General features: G+C 37.1%; 1 protein-coding gene across 1 annotated transcript in view; it reads left to right on the top strand.

Annotated features, from left to right (window-relative positions):
• The first annotated feature begins 4,046 nt into the window (after window positions 1–4,046).
• Window positions 4,047–19,406, top strand: part of CTNNBL1_2 (Beta-catenin-like protein 1) — a 29,704-nt gene continuing 14,344 nt past the window's right edge. The window contains exons 1-9 of the mRNA XM_051217116.1: window positions 4,047–4,109; window positions 4,145–4,289; window positions 5,088–5,314; window positions 7,215–7,503; window positions 9,943–10,315; window positions 11,182–11,496; window positions 13,707–13,875; window positions 14,755–14,892; window positions 17,932–18,004. Coding sequence (XP_051065750.1) covers window positions 4,080–4,109; window positions 4,145–4,289; window positions 5,088–5,314; window positions 7,215–7,503; window positions 9,943–10,315; window positions 11,182–11,496; window positions 13,707–13,875; window positions 14,755–14,892; window positions 17,932–18,004 — 1,759 coding nt within the window. The 5' untranslated portion in view covers window positions 4,047–4,079. The remainder of the gene's footprint in view (window positions 4,110–4,144; window positions 4,290–5,087; window positions 5,315–7,214; window positions 7,504–9,942; window positions 10,316–11,181; window positions 11,497–13,706; window positions 13,876–14,754; window positions 14,893–17,931; window positions 18,005–19,406) is intronic.

Genomic DNA, 19,406 nt, shown 5'->3' with positions numbered 1-19,406 from the left:
TGACGGAAATGATAATTAGACATTGTCCTAAAGAACACATAAGAAGATCATTAGAAAAAGGGTATGGATATGTGTTTACTTGTTTGCAAACATGGGCAGTACATATTGAAATGATGTGTAGTTTGATTACTGATTCATTTATGATGGCCTTATTACGTTGTATTGGAAGAAGAAGGAAACCTCCGGAGATTTACAGTGACAGTGCGTCAAGCTTCGTGTGGGCAGTTTCTGAGTTAAGGAAGTTTGTGCAACAGTCGAATCAGCAGAAGATAAATAGTGAATTGTCAGCGAGGCCCTCATCCAACAGCATGGGTGGAGTTTGGGGAAGAGTGACTAGGTCTATACCACGAGTGTTATTGTTGAACACCAGAGAACAAGTGAAACAGTTCTCCTTGAAACTTCGGATTAGTCTTTATTGTCATTAATGTAGGTAGGTCGAGTAGGCGTACTGTTGTAAGTCCTACTCGTTCCTATAGTGTCATATGCTACATAATGAACCATGACCATAGACATCAAGGTAGCTTGTGTGATATGGAGGGATTTTGGGGGCCGACGTAAGATCCATTTTGAATGCTTTGTGTGTTTGTGAAAATCCCTCCATGTATATACTTGCACTTTGTTCCTATTGATCCTTTTAGTTGTACATTGTTAACTTTTTGGCTACAATTGAATTGTTAATATTTGTATTTTATTATAGTTTTCGTTTTTACTACACCTTCACTAATTCCCCATGTTTCTTCCCGAACTGCACTTATGTTGTTTTACTTTATACTAAGTCTGGGCGGCAGCCATTTTGGTTTATCCCTGCTTTTGATTGCTTGACCTGTGTTGACTGGAATTGTGCATTTTGGTTGTGAATTGAAGCACTCTTCCAGAATTGAAAACACTCTGTGTTATAGAGCGACCAATTATTACCTTTTGAACGAATCTGTACGTGATCTATCCAGACAGGATAGAATAACAGTTATTTGTGGTGATTGTTTAGATTTGATCAGTTGAACAATTATTGGTTGGATAGCTGAGTGGTTATATTTGTTTAGAATCGTCATCTTACCCAATTACTTTGTTTTGGTTTCAATCGGGCGAGGGCGCGTATCTAACTCATCCAGACAGCTGTCCTTCACTCCAAACCGTAGTTTGGATCTACACTTATTACGGAGTAAACTTTAGTGTGTACAGATGGCTGGTACTTTTAATTAGTGCCTATGTTACTGGTCATTTGTCCTGATTTTGGCAACCATTGGAATATTCACTATGTTGTTTTCTGTTTCTGAATTCGGTCATAGGCCTAATAGTTGGTTATAGGTAGGTCAGCCAAGGCACTGTCGCATTACATTTTGCGATTCCGAGAAAATGAAATGTGTTTCATCAGACGACCAGATGACTGAGCCTGGAGTAATTGTACAAAAAGTATCTCACACAATAAACTCCTGGGACACCTTGCTAAAGACTTATTGAGATGAGTTCCATGTCACTTATGCTCAAGACAGAAATATAATTTCCGAAGATTTTCAGAAAGTCGAGCTTTGGAGAGCTTGGAGTGGTATTGGGTCCTGACGACGCAATAATTGAAGCCGAGCACATAATTACTGGGACGATTAGCATTCAACATGTGGCACTTAGGAAGGCCAGAAATGGTGAACACGGGAACACCCGATTGGTATGAAATTGTTCAGACTTCCAGGCGTGATCATTCCCTGTACCTAATCCCTATTCACATTAAATATATTATTCTATCCCCAGCCCAAATTCTTTTTAAGAAGCGTTAGACATATTACCGACGTCAGGATAGGACGAGTAAGTATAGACAGTAGTGTGACTTACATGCAAAATCTTATAGATTAGGCAGTCATATCATGACAAATCTACAATTTAGGGGTTAGGTCTATCATTATAGTGTAGTGACCTACGCGATTGATTTAATTGAAACAATTATTATTATAATCAATTGTACCGGTGATTGTTTTACTGTGTTCGTTTGTTTAACTGTGCTAAAGACAGCCCTATTCCTCCTCCATTACTTTTCCGCGAATTGTGACCTCGTACGTTCGTACTCTTGCCCGCTGATTCCACTTGTACTCCTTTTGGCACGATCTCGGTATTCGTTCGATACCACGAGATCGCCAACGAAATAAACTTGGTTACGCCCTATCTTCGCCTACTGATTTATTTGGTATGCGTTTCCCTGTAGTGGTGCTCATTGTCAATCTCGACTCGACACCACGCTACAATAGTAACAAAGGCAAATGTAGTAATATCAAATTAGACCATAATCCTACATTGGTGGGACCGTCTACAGAAACCCAGCATGTAATTAATTCTCACGTCAACTTTACATTGATCGACTGATTTCTAATCATGTTAATTCATCTTTCTGCTAGTATGTTGATAAGTTGTCACATGTATTATCGTATTGTAATGTTGTCTAGTACTCATAGTTTACTAGCCCGATCAGTACTAATAACTGATCATCTATATCATTCAACTGGAAAACTGAGAATCATGACGGCTTTATCAATTCGTGAGTTTCTATCCGACAAGATCACTGTTTACTATCATTTTTTTATGAATAGGAAACATTGGCTTGTTTTGGCGAGAACTCGCGTAAAGTAGTATAAACTTTTACTGCCTTATAAGAATGGGTGTTCTTGTCACTATTCGGCAGGAAGGTTAATTTTTCAAAACTCATTATTTGGTGGCCACATAATATGTTAAGAAACGTTTTACATTCAAAGTGACAGGTAAGTTCTTCAGAAGAATCCAAATTCAGCTCGTGACTAAGTAAGGACAGCGAATCATCTATAATCCAAGACCATTTTTCCTTCTTTCTCAAAAATATAAACGGATTTTGAGCTCATCCTTAGATGAGTCACAAAAACGGTATGCAGCATTGAGTTTCGAAACTTTTAGTTACACCAAACTTAAGTTCAGGGAGAGTTCGTTTCTTCTTTATGAAACTTTTTACTTACTTCATCTTGGTCAACTATCAACATTCTCTCTTTCCAAGTAGACTGTTGTATTGTCATGTCGGCCTCCTATAACGATGAGATAAACGGTTCTACGAAGGTAACTAATCTTTAACATGAATCAAGCAGAATGTATGCCTGGATTATTAGAAACACGCCACCTCATAGTACTGGTTAATGAAGGGCGGTATCGGAGAATAGCATTGACGCAATTAGCTTTAACTCCCTGAAAGATATAATCACCAGTCGTTTGGTAATAAAAAGCCTTCTTGAGGTTCGCTAGTTGACTTCCAAACCAGTTTTCCGAAGGCTGCTATGTCCTATGGTTTCTCTCCAGAACTGTGGATAAAGTGACCTCTGAGTTACCTAATACCGTTGTTAAGACATATTTGAAGCTCCATTTATGACTAAACTAATTCAGCAAGTTTCCCTACTTCAAGGAGTAAATAAACAGGACATCGGATTCAGGAAAACTCCCAATTCAGTCAGCTCCGGAGCAATAAATGTGGTAGCTGTTTTGTGTAGAAGGATAAGATGGGTATAGTTACTCCATGTAATATTACTTGTAGCCCATTCTATATATGTTGTCTCAGACTTTTAAAGCATTAAAATAAGGGTAGGATGAAGCCTCTGATATTAAACACTTAGCAAAGCTGTTGTCTATAACACCTTAGCCGAGGATACAAAGGCCCGTCAAACTAAAATTTGAAAACGAAGAGGCTTAAAAGTTTATAAGGAAAATGGTTGATGAGTAGAGAAGCATATATATATATGTATGGCGGTTACTTGATCGAGAACCTTCAACCACGGCTTTGTTCAGCAAAAATAGTATGTTCAGGATAGGTTCCGAAGACTAATAAAATTATTTATTTGGGCGGTTTATTTAGCATTAGAGGTAAAGTCATCTCGTTTACAAGTCTTAAATCGCATAGACTAAATTGTCTGCTATTTTATTTAACAGATTTTTAAGCCTCAAGTCCATGGCCGTATTTTGACTGTGTCTAAATAGCCGGAAGAGATTGTAGAGAAATCATTTGTTTTATGCTATCTAGTCGTTGAGGAATTGAGTATTGAATTTGGACCTTGAAATGGTTAGCGATTTAACCTAAGCGGATGGACGTCCGAGATGTTTTGTCGTTTGCGGTAGACCTTACTGCTTACATTATATATTTATTCAGTCACCAAGCCCTCAGTTAAAGCGGTCTTTGAAACCTCCTCCTCCACCATCTCTTCAACTTGAAGCAGATGCAAAACGGCCTAAGGTCAGCGCTGATCACATATCCGCGTTTTCTGACACTTCATCCGATGTTGGTGATCTCGAAGGTAGTTTCCTTATTTAAAACCCACAATTAATACAAAATTTTATTAACTTGTGTTTTTATGGCTAAACAAGTGTGGCGAATTCAGAAAGTAGCTTGCTGCTTCGTCCATTAGTGAAAACTATATATATATATATATATATATATATATATATATATATATATGGCACCACCATGAAGTATGAGAGTGGACGCAAGCTGCTGTCCGCCTTTCAGACTCACCTTAAGTTTTGGTAGCACCAAAAATGTGACATTGGCACTTATACTGCCCGTCAACTGACTTGTGATTTGAATATCCTGCTTGTCTACGGAGCTTAAAATGACGCATTACGTATAATGTAGTAAGGTCTTCATGAAATCACTCTTCAGCGACTACGCTTTTCTGAAGTGATTTAAGTTTCACTGATGGTTACTTAAGGAGGAACTTCAAGCTCAGGCGACAATTATTTGACCGTTACAAAGAATCGCAGTGGTCGTTTGTTCCTCATTTCCTTAATGTGTTATTCCATCAAAGGAATTTCAATACGGTAAAAACGTCCCTAGCGTATTGTCGGACAGACGATGAGGTCGTATCAACCAAACTGAATTTAGAAAAAAAGGTTGTTAACCTACTGTTCGAATTTGGTATTATTCCCACTCAAGGTGTATTTATAACAACCAGTAACAATTCCGATTCTTACTGATAACTTAGCAGTAGTAAGAAGTGCGAATTAATGTCAAACGAACTTATCTATCAAGTTACTTGTATTCCATCTCCAATTAAACAAATGTTTTTCTTATGAGTGTTTTTTTTGTATTTCAGATTTTTCACGTCCTTTCAATGCACCGGATTCGTGGGATTCGGAAACAAACAATGGGCCTACTACTGTTGGAGCAAATGAAGTGACTGAGACTACTGTCCGTCGACTTACCGTTCTTCTTGAAAAACGTGCCCTAAGCAACCAGGAAGCTCGAACTAAGTTCCCTGACCAACCTAAGCGTTTTATGCAATCAGAATTGGAACTACAAGAAACACTAGAGGAGATGCAAGTTAGTATCCTGTAGTGTTTATGGCGGTTCTTAGTAATAAAAACCTGATTTTTAACTACTATGGGGAGTTTTATACGAGTTAAATATTGAAAATTATGTTTTTCTATCATTGATGTTATGCAGTTCATAATTAAGGAAAGCGTAGTTATGGCCAACTTCCAGGTGCCATATTCTCTGTTTACATTGATCATTTTTATTCAAGAGCGTTAAAATATATGTGCACATATCTAATAAGTTGTTATTGATTATGTCTGATATAATTGGGTTATATGACAGTTGGTTCACTTGTGAGCTTTCTTATTTTGTCGTAATATCAGTCATTCATTCAGACTAACAACATCTTTTGAGTTTTAAATTATTGTTCTCCCTAGTTTCCAGGATTTCGTAACAGTTTATCCATTGTTTACTAGTCAGTCTCTACATGACGTCTCGCGGTGGCCATGCTGTTTACGAACTCAAGTGGACGAAAAGCAAACGTCCAGCGCTTAAATAGCTTTGGTGGGTACGAAGTATCCATCTAGCGGAGTTAGAAAACCCTGATCCCAAATGAACGGTGTACATGGGCTCCATAATCTTGACGAAAAATGGCGTATGAACCTGTTCTTGGCCACCAGCTACCACGGAACCTTATCTCCTAACGTTCCCCCACTGCCTTATGGATTAGATCTGAGTCAAAGACTCGACGAGCGGCCCCCTTAGAAAACCATGTGTTTCAGTTTGGGCATCTGGGGAGTATCCGAACCCCTACACAAAGTTTGTTCAGCATGTATATTTTAGTGTCAATGTTTGTTTAAATAAATAAAGTACATACCTCGTAGATAACTCAGAGACTTTATAGGTTGATTACACATGGTAGACTGAACACAGCCTTCTGTCAACCTACTTCTGTTTTTATTTATTAATGGATGTATTAGTCGATATTATTTTATCATGTATAACAAGTCCTCTAGCCACTTCTTTCAGAGTTCATAACTACTTACTGATCTGCACAATTTAAACAAAACTGTGTTCATGTTTAACTTTCTTCATACAATTATGATGATTATAAATTGATCGTAATAGTACAAATCCTCTTCCATTTACTTTTTCATTACTTCCATTTTTTCTCAATTCGTTTTTGTTGACTCACATGTTACCATTCCCTCTAACTGTGCTACTAATCACAAGTGCCTACTTATCGATCAGTGAATTTTTGTGCCTTGTCGATTGAGTTAAAACTCCCATTCATAAATTTGATAAAAAGGCTAATAGGATAAAGAAATAAATCTTTTGAACGATTTCCACTGATATGTATATTATTTACAATAGTAATTATAAAAAGACAGACTAAAAAATTCAGCGAATGTTTAGTTACAGTTTTGTAATACACCGACTCAGTAGATAATGTGACTAAGGGAGAGATAACATTTTATAGGAACATAAAGATGAAGAGCAGTTAGAGAAAGAAGTTAATAAAAATTCCTTTTCACTCCGCACTGGTTCAGCTTAAATCAATGACCGAAGCAGAGAAATGGGTTGTACAAATTTTTTTGGACACAAAGGTCCAGTTAGTAGATGCGGATTTTAATTGCTTTGATGGTGTTCTAAAGAAAAATACAAAGTACTCAGTATGTTATATAAAATACGGTGAATAATTTGAAAAGTTTTATTCAATTATTTGATATTCTATGGTAATAAAGTGAATAGGAATACATCTCTTGATCGTCTTTAACTGTCCATTGCTCAACCAGGTCGGATAATGTTCGAACATAGGACGACGGACATGTTGCTATAGTGAGTTAGTTGGAGTCCACATAAATTATTAACGTTTGTCCGGACAGATTTACTTAAAAAAATTTAATAGCCGACATTAGTTTTTATTTCCCCAAAAATCGATTTATTGTTTTAACGTATGTTTTAGGTGCTTGCAGCCAATCCAGAATTATACCCAATCTTAGCAGAACAAACACGTCCCATATCACTATTATTAGGTTTATTGGCTCATGAAAATACAGATATTAGTTTATCTGTTATTGATTTGTTGCATGAATTACTTGAATCTAGTTGTTTACAAGAAGCTGGATTAGACAAAGTTAATCAATTTTTAGAAGTTTTGTTTTCTGGACAATTGATACAATCACTTATACAGAATATTTCACGTTTAGATGAGACGAAGAAAGATGAAGCTGACGGTGTGCATAAAACACTTGGTGAGTTTAACTTGTTAGATTGGTTATTGGTATTGGTTAAATTAAAATCACTCAGTCAGTCAGTTACAGCGTACAACCTCGTACGCATGTAAATAGGTTCGAGTTACTATGTCCCATTAGTACAAAGATAAAATTGTCAGGCCGAATCTCAGAATAGTAGAGGTAGTAACAGTATGATTGGTAATGGGGGAGATAAAGCATTGAAGATACGATCCGACAAGGAAATATAAATTAGTGAAAGAAAACAAAAAAAGAGTTATGAGGAATTTAGAATCTCAGAATTTGATGGAAGACAAAGAACGGATGCACCTATGCCATTGCAAATAGTTTTGAGCCATGTCATTCAAAGTCTTTCAACATTGGTTGCGATAGTTACGAGGGCCCCAACCAGGTAGTCTACGCCTATTGACACGGCTAGGTTCAGTTGTCAGTGGATTCATGGACTCGTTCCATGTTTTGGTTTGACTGCCCCTAACTTTCTTCCAACCTACTCCTACACCACTAAACATAGCCCGTCGAGGTAGGCGGTGGTTGGGAATACGTAACACATGTTCCAAACACCTTGGTTGACGATTTACTACCTCATCATTTGATTTCTCACCTTTGCCTAGTACTCTTCTTAAACCAGACATTGCTTGCTCCGTGGTCCCAAAATACATGAGTAATGCTTCGTATACACCTGTCATTCATTCTGTCTGTAACTAACAGTGTTGTGACGCCATGTGTCCAAGAGTTGATACTGATACCTAGTCTGCCTATATCAGCCCAACCGGCTACTCGAGCAAAAAACTGAAACTGAGAAAGTTTGTTGACGAAACCGACCCGACTGTACGTGTACGGATTCATATATATATATCCCTTGGGAAACCAATCCCTCAAAAATGGAAGCTATTTGTTTGATTGGTCCAGTGTATGAGACAGGATATCCCCTAAATATTCTATTTAAATGGTTTTTAGTGCACATCATGTATACTAACATTAGCTTCAGCACGGAGCACTGAAAGCTTGCTTCATCTTAGCATGAAACTCCGCATCAGAAGTGATCACCTGTGACCTTATCAGGAATCGAGTCCATGACCTACAGGCCTCGCAGCCACCACGTCACATTTAGATCTAATAGTTTACATTTCTCAAGCCCAGGTATTTGTGCTCCCCAGCTGCGTAAATAAAAGTAATTCTGCTTACACAGATACTACATACACTGAACCACTGATCGTACATGCAAATGTACCATTAAAGGAGCCAATCAAACATTTTGTATTCTCTATAATAATAATAATGATAATAATAGTTATTATTATTATATGTCGTCCAAACCCAGAAACTCTCATGTTTAAGCACATGTGGTGTGAAATCACAGCACACCATAAATACTAAGTCTCAATAAATACATAACTTGGAAAATTTGTAGTACAAAGCTGAATAACAGCTTCATAGTTAATTAACTGTAATTTATGAATAGGAAAATATTTCTCAACAGTTAATGAGCCTAATAGAAACTTAGTATAATATAAAAATATGCATAGGGAATATATAAACTGACTCTCCCCGAAATAAATACAGGAAAGTGACATGCAAGTAAATTCCTATGCAGAGTGAAGTCATTGTAAAGAGATTTATATTAGTCATAAATGGTTTAAGATATAAGAATAAACATTTCTTCACCCAGAAGTGATGGTTAGCAACCAGCTTATTATCGCCGAAGCCTGGGTCGACAGATTGTTAGTTCACCACCTAACATGTATCGAAACAACTTTTTACTAAGTAATGATAATAATTCGGTTGATGACTTAGTGAGTCTTCACTAATGGAGTTAGTTGAAACATGTAGAACGTGCACTCAGTTACTACCTACCTGGGTGCGCGATATTTGCTGGTGTTTGGGAGTAAGTTGAAAGTTAGGGGCTGCCAAATCAATACATAGCATCATTGATTGTTAGCCCGAGCCACATTAGTACGTACAGACTACTTGGCTAGGATCCACGTGGTAACTTCGATCAGTGGTTGGAAATGCTGAGTGATATGGTTCAAAATCGCATTGTCGTAGATGCATTCAATCTTTTCCTACCCCCGAGTTCAAAATTTATTTTAAACTGTTTATTCCGCAATTTTTTTCTCGAATCTTATTCTCTATTTCTTATTTTCTCCACTGTCACTGATAATATTACTACAATCGCTTCATTGCTATCCATCTTGATAATTTGATCTTATTTTATAGATATGGTATGGTAGCTGTGACAGGTCCTCATACTGATTATGATTGACTGGTTAAAAGTAAAGTTAGTCCATGATGTAAACTATTTTTTCAAATTACACAATCTATGCAAATATCCAATTCTGATGATTGTTTACTCAGGTTTTGTTTTTTTACCAACAACTTTGTTTTCTTTTTAATCCACTGTAAACTTTTCTCTCACTTTATTTCTAAATTCATTGATAGGAATTGTTGAAAGTTTACTAGAAATTCGTCCAGATATGAATGTGACAATGGCAAATCAAGGTTTATTTGCATGGCTTTTACGACGTTTACAAAAACGTCCAGTATTTGACAAAAATAAATTATACGTTAGTGAGCTATTATCAATCTTATTACAAATGGATGAAGCTAATCGTCGTCAATTAGGTGAAGTAGACGGTATTGATATATTGTTGCAACAATTATCTGTTTATAAACGACATGATCCTGGAAGTCAAGAAGAAATTGAATTAATGCTTAATTTATTCGATTGTCTTTGTAGTTCACTAATGTTGCCTGAGAATAAAGATAGATTTTTAAAAGGTGAAGGTATACAGCTAATGAATTTAATGCTTCGGTAAGTTAAATAGTTTTTATCAGTTTTATTGGTGGTTATTTTATTCAGTTAATACTTTCATTGCATTCTGGACCTCAGTTAGAAAACCATCGATAACTAGATTGCGTTGGATATATGTTATATCCTAAACTCTTCATCAGTGACGTAGTTCTTGATACATTGGACCAGTCAGAAACTGGCTCTTCAGTTCTTGTTGTAAAAACGGTCGGATTTACGATGGGTCTGTGAGAAAAGTTCTAGTTTATGTTTGTGAAACCTACCCACTCTTAGCTTAGGGTGTTCGATGACGCTTGGTATTCGATTATCATTATCTCCGAAGGATTGTTAGTGTCAGAATTAGTTTCACTTCATTTGTGCGCTGCGTATTTTCTTTTGGTTCCATGTCATGCCAGAATTTGTGTCCATCTGTACTATGGTCATCGAGTTTTAATCACGTCACCTGAAAACTCTAACAAGTGAATCTTGATCAGACCGAGTGTACATCCACCAATACTTCTAGAACTAACGTTCTTTCATGTCTGGTGGTGTACAGGCATGTCGGGAATATGACGGTTGTCACCAGTGTCGTTGGATGATCGCTGAGTTACATCGCGAGTTGATTAAAGTTGAGGTTGTACCATGGGATGCCGAAATAGCGGCTCTAATTTTTAAGAAATATCTACGTAATCCAAAAGTCTTGTGCTCTATCTATAGCGGTGTCGTGTATGGGGACCGATGAGGGGTCTCATACTAGGACGAAACAACTGTGCGATACTCCCTGGTTTCCAATGGCAACCCAACTGAAATCAGTATGTGATAAATGAAACACATCTGTTTTCAATTTTTTATCTCTGTAAAATTATCATTATTCTTTGTGTATATTCTAGTGAAAAACACATGTCTCGCGACAGTGCTCTACGTGTTCTTGATTATACTTTATGTCCAGTTTCACAATTAATGGATCAAAATACCAATGAATTACAATCACATCAAAAGTCTACTATCAATACGGTGGACCCTGAAGCTGTAGTTATAGCTAACTGTTCGAAGTTCATTGAAATTTTAGGTTTACGAACTATTTTCCCATTATTTATGCATTGTCCACGTGAACATGCACTTCGATCAACTTCGTCTGGATCAAAAACCAAGGTGAAAGTTATTAGTGGTCCTACTGCAGCTGAAATGGAAGAACATGTAATTAAGTAAGTGTACACTATTCAGTTTGCTGTGCAGCAGTTCTCTCCTTTCTACTTTCTGGGTACGAACCAAGGTTATTAAGAATAGTGAATATTGGGTTACTAGTATTCAATCATAGGTATCTTCGAGGGATCAGTCTTGTATTCTGGGACCACCGAGTGAGTAATGCCGAGGTCAGACCCAGATTAGTAGGCGAGAGTGGCAAATCGACTGATCAGGTAGTGAATCTTGATCGAATGAGGTGGGTGGGACATGTGTTATGTTTGCTTAACCATCGCCTACCTCGACGGACTATGTTGTGTGGTGTAGGAGTAGGTTGGAAGGAAGGTAGAGACAACCAAATCTAGATATGAAGACACTGATTATTGAACTGAGTCATGTAGGTAGGCGTGAACTAACTGATTGGAGTCCGCGTGGTAATCGTAACAATTGATTAGGAACTTCGGGTGACATGGGTTAGAGTTGCTCACAATAGGGCAAATGCATTCACTCGTTGTTTTCCCTTACAACTTAAGTCCCGAAATTTTCTTATACCCTGTCTTCCTTTTCTATACCTAATCTTTTTTACTACCACTGTGGTTAGTTTTTCTTACCTCTACTACTCGGATTTGTCTTGAATTAATTTTGGCAACTTGGACCGATGTATATATGTGCCTGGTCCTACGTTGTAGCTGACTGACTGAAGTAATTTTTACCTCACTGTACCAATGTGATATGGCAACGGACGGATGCATGTATGTACCAGGTTTTACGTTTCATATAACTGATTGGCCAGTTGTAACTATTGATTACAGATGACATTACTATTATTTAATGAACTTCTTGAAACTTAACGAGGTAATAGCTTATATCGGCTGATTACTGAGTAAAAACCAATGTCGTGTTTATCTTGCACTTAATACTGATCGAATTCTGTTGATCAGTTTTCAATGTTAGTCGGCGCCGGACTATCTCGGTGGTAATGTTTCAGGCTGTAACACTACGTACTTACATCTGTTATCCCTCATAAAGGAGCATAGGCAGCTCACCTCCATTCGCCATCGAGCTATGTCCTGGGCAGTCCTTTTCAGTTGTTTCCGATTGCTATTCATCCTTTTCATGTCTGCTTTCAATTCTCGACAGTCTGTACTTTGGCCTTCCTCTTTTTCATTTCCCTCCAGGATTCCAAGTTAGTGCTTGCTTGGCAATGCAGTTTGTTGGTTTCTGAAATGTATGTTTTATCCACTTTTAGCGTGTGCTCCTAATTTCCTGTTCAGCTGGAATTCGGTTTGTTCTCTCCCACAGTAGGCTATTGCTGATGATTTCGGGCCAACGGACATTGAGTATCTTACATAGACAACTGTTTATAAATACTTGTACGTTTTTGATGATGGTTGTTGAGGTGTCGAAGTTTCAACTGTCTTCGTATTTAAGATTGTGACTTTGATGTTGGTTGACAGTTGTTTTGAGTTCCATGTGTTCTCGAACTGTAGGGATGCTGCCCTTGCTTTGTCAGTCATCGCCGTTACGTCTGCATCAGATCCTCCTTGTAACATTGGCTAAGGAGTATTCGAGTCTTAAGTGGTTAGGTTCTCTCAAGACTAGGATGAAAACAGTTCAGGATTTCCTGTCGATTACCTCTAGAAACATAACAAAGTAGTGAGTGTGTGTTCTACTTAATAGCTCCACTTTTTCCAACAGTAATGCACATAATCATTGTGTTAAGCCCTTCACCTATGTTTCACTGTTTTTCTGCTTGTTCATCGTATTCTGAATGTGCTGAATTACGTCTCGCCGCACTTAATCAGTGCCGACCAGACTTGTATGGAACGCCTCAGTGGTGGACTAACGAATGTTTGCAGTTGATGCTTTGTTAATTTTCGATAACCGAGTTGAAAAGCTCTGGTTTTGAACCAATAGAGCACATGAGCTCCAGGATCTCGAGGGAAAGAATGAATCTACGTATCTGTTTTAGTCACCGGCTACCTTGCAACTGCGTTTCTCAGATTCACTCACACTACTTTGTGGATTGACCGTTTAAGCCAAAGGTTTTGAGTGTGATCCTCTAAGAAATTTATCTACTTCTAACTAAATGTCCAGGCAATATCTCAACCCATATATGTGGATGAATATCTTGAACTTTTTGAATAATCATTTCTCACCGCTACTCTTCGCAGATACGAAGATTTTGCTTTATCATTCTACTAATCCCTTTGTTTCTTTTTTGTTTATACAGTATTATTTCCGCTTTGCTACGTCATTCACCTCCGGAAACTTTCAAATCCCGCGTTTTGGCTAAATTTGTTGAGAATGATCATGAAAAAGTGGATCGACTAATTGAATTACATTTGAAATACTTAGATATTGTTAAAGCAACCAATAGTAAAGTTGAAGCAATGCGAAGGGTAATAATGTCTTTCAGTTTTTCAAATTAGTGCGTTTTGTATTTATGGTAGATGTCATTGGTAGCTAAACAACTATTAATACTCATCGGGCATGGGATAAGTATTTCGCCCCAGAATGGGGTTCTTCATCAATGCTCTGTAGTCTGTTTCAGTGATAGTACACACATCCTAATACTTGCCCTGTCAGGTATAAAGAATAAGAAGGTCGAAGATGCATAGGAATCTTTAGTCGCCAAATGGGAAACAGTAGTGTACATTAGTCACACGTAGATATATGTCATGTTCATCTGATATCTCAACAGGTATATATGAATGGTGATATAAGCCAAATGAGTAATTAATTCACATTAGGTTACTCAAGTTTGCGTTTCATACTTATCATTTGGCCTTGGGACAACATGTAACTTGTCTAACATTGAAACTAGTGACCTGTTTGGGAGGGTCTTGGATATCAAGTGCACAGTTCCGATCAGATTGAACCTAAAGCTCTCAAGCAAGTGTGTTACCTTTAGTTCACTGATTTAGAACCCAGTAGACTACATTTTTAACTTAAGTCGCTTCGCGATTTTGCACGACTTTTTACTGGGACTCTAAGAGTTCACTCATGGGGTTATCATATATACAAGACGGGAATTTCGGTTATGGATTATTAATGGGGAGATGTTTTGCGACTTATTCATTCGACTCAAAGTATGTAAGGGAGCGTGGCTCCAGTCAACAACCTTTTGGTTAGAAAATCAATGCCTCCACCACTAATTGACTGTTCCTTTTAAAAATGTTTTATCTTAACCTACCATTTGTTCACTTAAATTATAATCTTCAAATACCACTGTTAAACTTTGAAACATGTTTGTAATCTTTCCTTAAAAAAATTCCTAGAACGAGAAAAAGTGGATCGGTTATACTCGGGAAGAAGTGGAAACAGAATTAATGCTCAAACGTCTAGAAGGTGGACTATTGCCACTACAAGTTTTGGATGTTATAATTCTCGATGTTTGTGTTAACGGTGCACCAACGGTGAGCACTTATTTTCCTTTCTATAATTTATTTTCAATTACTTAAATAGTTCTAGTAGCATGTATTGTATGCTTAAAATAATGCTAGAAATCACTAAAATAAAACTGATTCCATATGCTTTCTCATTTTCAATAGTTGTTTTTAATTTGTTGATCAATCCACAATGTGAATTTTCTCCGAATTAATTAATCTCTATGAACATTTTCTCCATCTTAACAATAAGAATCAGACGTTAACTAGTGTGATCTACTCCAACTCAATGCTCTCGAAATCATGTACTTAGTTGCCGCGACGAGGTCTTGTATTCCACCTCACTGGGTTTTTGATTATCTAACTTTGAAGAAACCCATATTAAAAAAGATAAGCGTCCAGTAGTTTTCGATTTTCAGTGGTTGTTTAACTAAATTCAGTTGGTAATGTAAAATGTCTTTAAATCAATATTTGTTCAATTATTTTCCGAGTCTGTATATCTCTCACTAGCTAATCTTATATCCGAGAATGTATTAAATATTAACTTCTAAGCAATAAACTTGTGACAGAGAGAATATCACAATTCAGTCGTAAAGTTGTATAAATTTGTGTACTGGTGTATCTAATGAGTTTTATTTATTATTTATTTATTTAAACGCATAAATATTGGTACAAAGGGGCACCGAATACATATGCACCACACAAGTCACTTGATTTGTGTCTGGTATGTGATACTGCTCGGGTGCCCAGACCGAAGCAGGTGGTTTTCTTAGGAGTCCACTGCCCTACCCTATCACTTAGAGGTCTAATCCATTAGGCAGTGGAGGAACGTCATCAGGAGATGCAGTCCCATGGTAGTCAATGACCAATAATTGGTTCCCATTGTGAACATTAGAACAACACATATAAGCGAACAATTGTTTCCAATTAGATCGTCATCAGGCTTTACTCTAATATACATGAATAGTTATACGAAAATGTTAAACCAATCAAGGCAATATGGGTCAATCATCACAATGAAATAGAATAAGTTACCACGCATAATAGGTAAAATTCATGTTGATAGTAGGAAGATAGGTGTACTGATAGTAGTAAGAATAATAAAATATGATCACAAAAGTCTTATCAATAGTTAAACGTTGGAAATAGAGGGTCAAACATGGGTAGTCATCACAAAACATTAAAACCATTACGTAATAAGAAGTATGTAACAAATTAGATAGTGAAGAATACAAACGGAAAGAGGCGGAGAACTACAAACAAATACAGGATGTGAAAATAAGGTTAATGATAATAAAAATTAGAAAAATCGTGGCCATGGAAAGGATAGGGGGGGGTTACGAATTTTTTCTGTACACATAAATTGGGGTTATATGTACGAATTCCCGCATCCTACATATAGCTTAATCCATAGGAATTCGTTAGTTACTCTAGTAGTACATCATTACTATTCTCCATAGATATTTACAGGTGCATATGCTACACAAAATTGTGGTCCTTTCCAGCTTTTAGGAAATTAGATGAATCTACTGTCGAGCAGTTAGTTCACAATAGCATCTTTATATGTGAGGTGGTAGTCGATAGTAAACCCTGAACTTAGGTTTCTTACTAGTTGGTACTCGTTATTAAACTCTACCTGTAATCTTAAGGGAAATGATGCTCTATGGAGCGGATTCAATTCCGTGTCACTCAGCTTCACAGTCTGAGACGTACTCAGGCTGTGAATGACCTCTTGTAGTATTTCGATGTATTTACGACCGAGTGCTCACTGAGTATGACCAATATAATCCATGTCAACTCCTTAATACTGATCCAATTCTATCGGTCATATTACATTGTAGCCATCAGCCTGGATAACTTAATATCACGTTCAGTGTGTTGAGGTGCGAGTCGGTGGTTCAAGTTAGTTAATAGGAACCTCGAGATTTAGGTTCAAAATGATGAATTAATTGTAAAATGCTCCCATATACTTGAGAAATTAGATTTGTTAATTAAAATCTTTTCATCACAAGAGTGAGAGAGGTTGTATTGCACAAAAAGTGCATTTAATAAAATTATACTATCCTGACGACCTTGACCGATTTATCAGTCAATTAAAAAACAGTGTTTAATTATGAGGCAATTAACAATAAAAAGAAATAGAATTACAATGAAGTAGTGGTTTTCATATGAATAATTAATCCCTACTTGTTGAATTACCCTTTATAAATAAAAGAAAAGAAGTTTACACATTAGGAGTGAGTGTTAACTTTGTAATACTATAAGGTTTTCGTTACCTAATATCTATCTATCTATCTAAACACAGAAACATTGGTACAGGGAGGCACCAAATATATATGCGCCACATTTCGTCATTCGGTATGTGTGAGATCTGGAATACTGCCCGGACGCCCAAACCGAAGCAAGTGGCTTCCTTATGGGCTCACTCTTCGAACCTTTGACCTAGAGGTCTAATTCACAAGGTAGTAGGGCAACATTAGGAGATACAATCCCATGGTAGTCAGTGGCGAACAATAGGTTCACATGCCATTTGTTCCTCCCATGTACATCATTGGTTTGGAATCAGGGCTTTCTAAGTGCCCTAAGCAGATCCTCCATATTAACTAGCCCGGTTAAAGCGCCGGACATTCGCTTTTCGTCGTCTCAGTCTCGCAGATAACACCCCCGCTACGAGAAGACGGTTTTTGTCACCAACTAGCATCATATGTCATACAGTGATGCGTTTCCGCTTTTTTGTTTACAAACTTCAAAAATAATTAGAAGTTATAGTGGAGGATAACTATCTAGCTATATTAACACTCTTGACTATGCTTTGAGTCACATCAACACTCTCCTCATTAACAGCATATATTTCTTGTGATTTGGAATATTACACAAAAATCCATAAATTGTTATTTTAATTCTCGACCAGTCTATTCAAGGTTGTCAGTAGATGGGTTATACTTTTACCGTATATTGAATTTATAGCTTCTTTTTTTGTGTAGGAAAGAAACTGATCTTTTCTCCGACATTAATGTATATAATAATTGTTGTATTTATTTTTCCTATTTTTAATCATACAAAAAATAGATTTTGGAACGTGTACTTCATCTATTGAAAATGCGATCCATTTCAATAAACTCCGTACTTGATACAGTCCAAGGTTTGTTTATTTTGAGCTTCGTTTTTGTTGTTGTTGAATTAAAGGAAAAAAACTTAGACATTCCATCTGCTCTCATTAAAAGGGTCCTCAAATATACATGGACTAGATATTTTATAATGTGCGATGAAAAGATGTTCGAGGATTGTTAAATTAATAGATGAAAGGCTCTAATTGACTGGTGATATGTAAGTGCACAGTATGACTCAGTGATAGCTGTTCAGGTGATTGGATTATTGGGATAAAACATCTCTGCCCCGCTCGTGGAAGATAAAGTAGCTAGCTACCCAGTGGAATAGGTTTACTCTTTTAACAAAATAACACCCTTATATACAAGGTATTGGACACAAGTATCAAGATAATTAAAAGTCATTGAACAAATGAACGATTAAAGGGTATAACTATTGTAGGACATTTATTTCCCAATGGAAGTTAAGAAAATACAACTAAAAAGGTTTCTTTCAATTGAAGAAGTCCCTTTCCCTCATATAAAGGAAGTAAGGGAAAATCGCAGCATGATCGCCAGTAACTTATATTTTGAGCCATGTCTGATAATGCCTTAAGTCACTGTTGCACTGTCTCTAAGACCCCGACCAAGAAGTCATGAAGGATTGATAGATGTCATTCTTGTACAGCCTTCTTTCATGCCACGGCATCATATCATAAACTGATCACCCCTTCGCTTTTTGCAGTTAGTCCTACCGTGGGCAAATAATTCACAAAGTGGAATTGACTGGAACGGCATCGATGGCATATGTCCAAGCCACTGAAGCCGGTATTTTAAGGTGATAACAAAAACTGGATTATTGTCACTGTGTGGTGCATGCTAATTATGTCCAAAGATATAAGTAGTATGAAACATCAGCAGAAGGTTGGATTGAAAAGAACAGGATAAGAAACAGAGAGCAGTTGGTATAACAGCAGAAATGAAAGAATCATGAAGTTTGTAAAGGACAACGGAAGGGAGATGTGGAAATAATGTTATTTAATGTATAGTTTTCATATTTGGTGACAGCAATCTGTAATTTTAAACTAAATAATTGATTAGTTTTCTCCACCTGGATTTCGTTCACTACAAGTGAACCGGGAAAAACTTTGGTGGACCTCTGCATTACTAACACGGCGTCACTCTCGAGTGTCAGCAATCCTTCAGATACAACCATGATTGAACACAATGACTTGCCTAACATCCTCAACTTTAGGACGCTGGTTTTCACAAACATAGAGCAAACCTCCTCGCATCGACGCGTTGTAAACCCGATCAGACTAACATTATAACGTTTTGAAAGATAGTCCAGATTGTCATAGACCACTCTGGCTCTCACCATACGTAAATTGATGAAGGGTTGGTAGTTACACTGCTGATACCTAATTACAGATTGGAACTCGCTGTGTGTGTTTATTT

This window comes from Schistosoma haematobium, chromosome 6 (genome assembly GCF_000699445.3).
Source record: "Schistosoma haematobium chromosome 6, whole genome shotgun sequence".
NCBI classification, from domain to species: domain Eukaryota; kingdom Metazoa; phylum Platyhelminthes; class Trematoda; order Strigeidida; family Schistosomatidae; genus Schistosoma; species Schistosoma haematobium.
The sequence above is the reverse complement of the archived record's forward strand: the minus strand, read 5'-3'. Positions and strand labels throughout refer to the sequence as shown.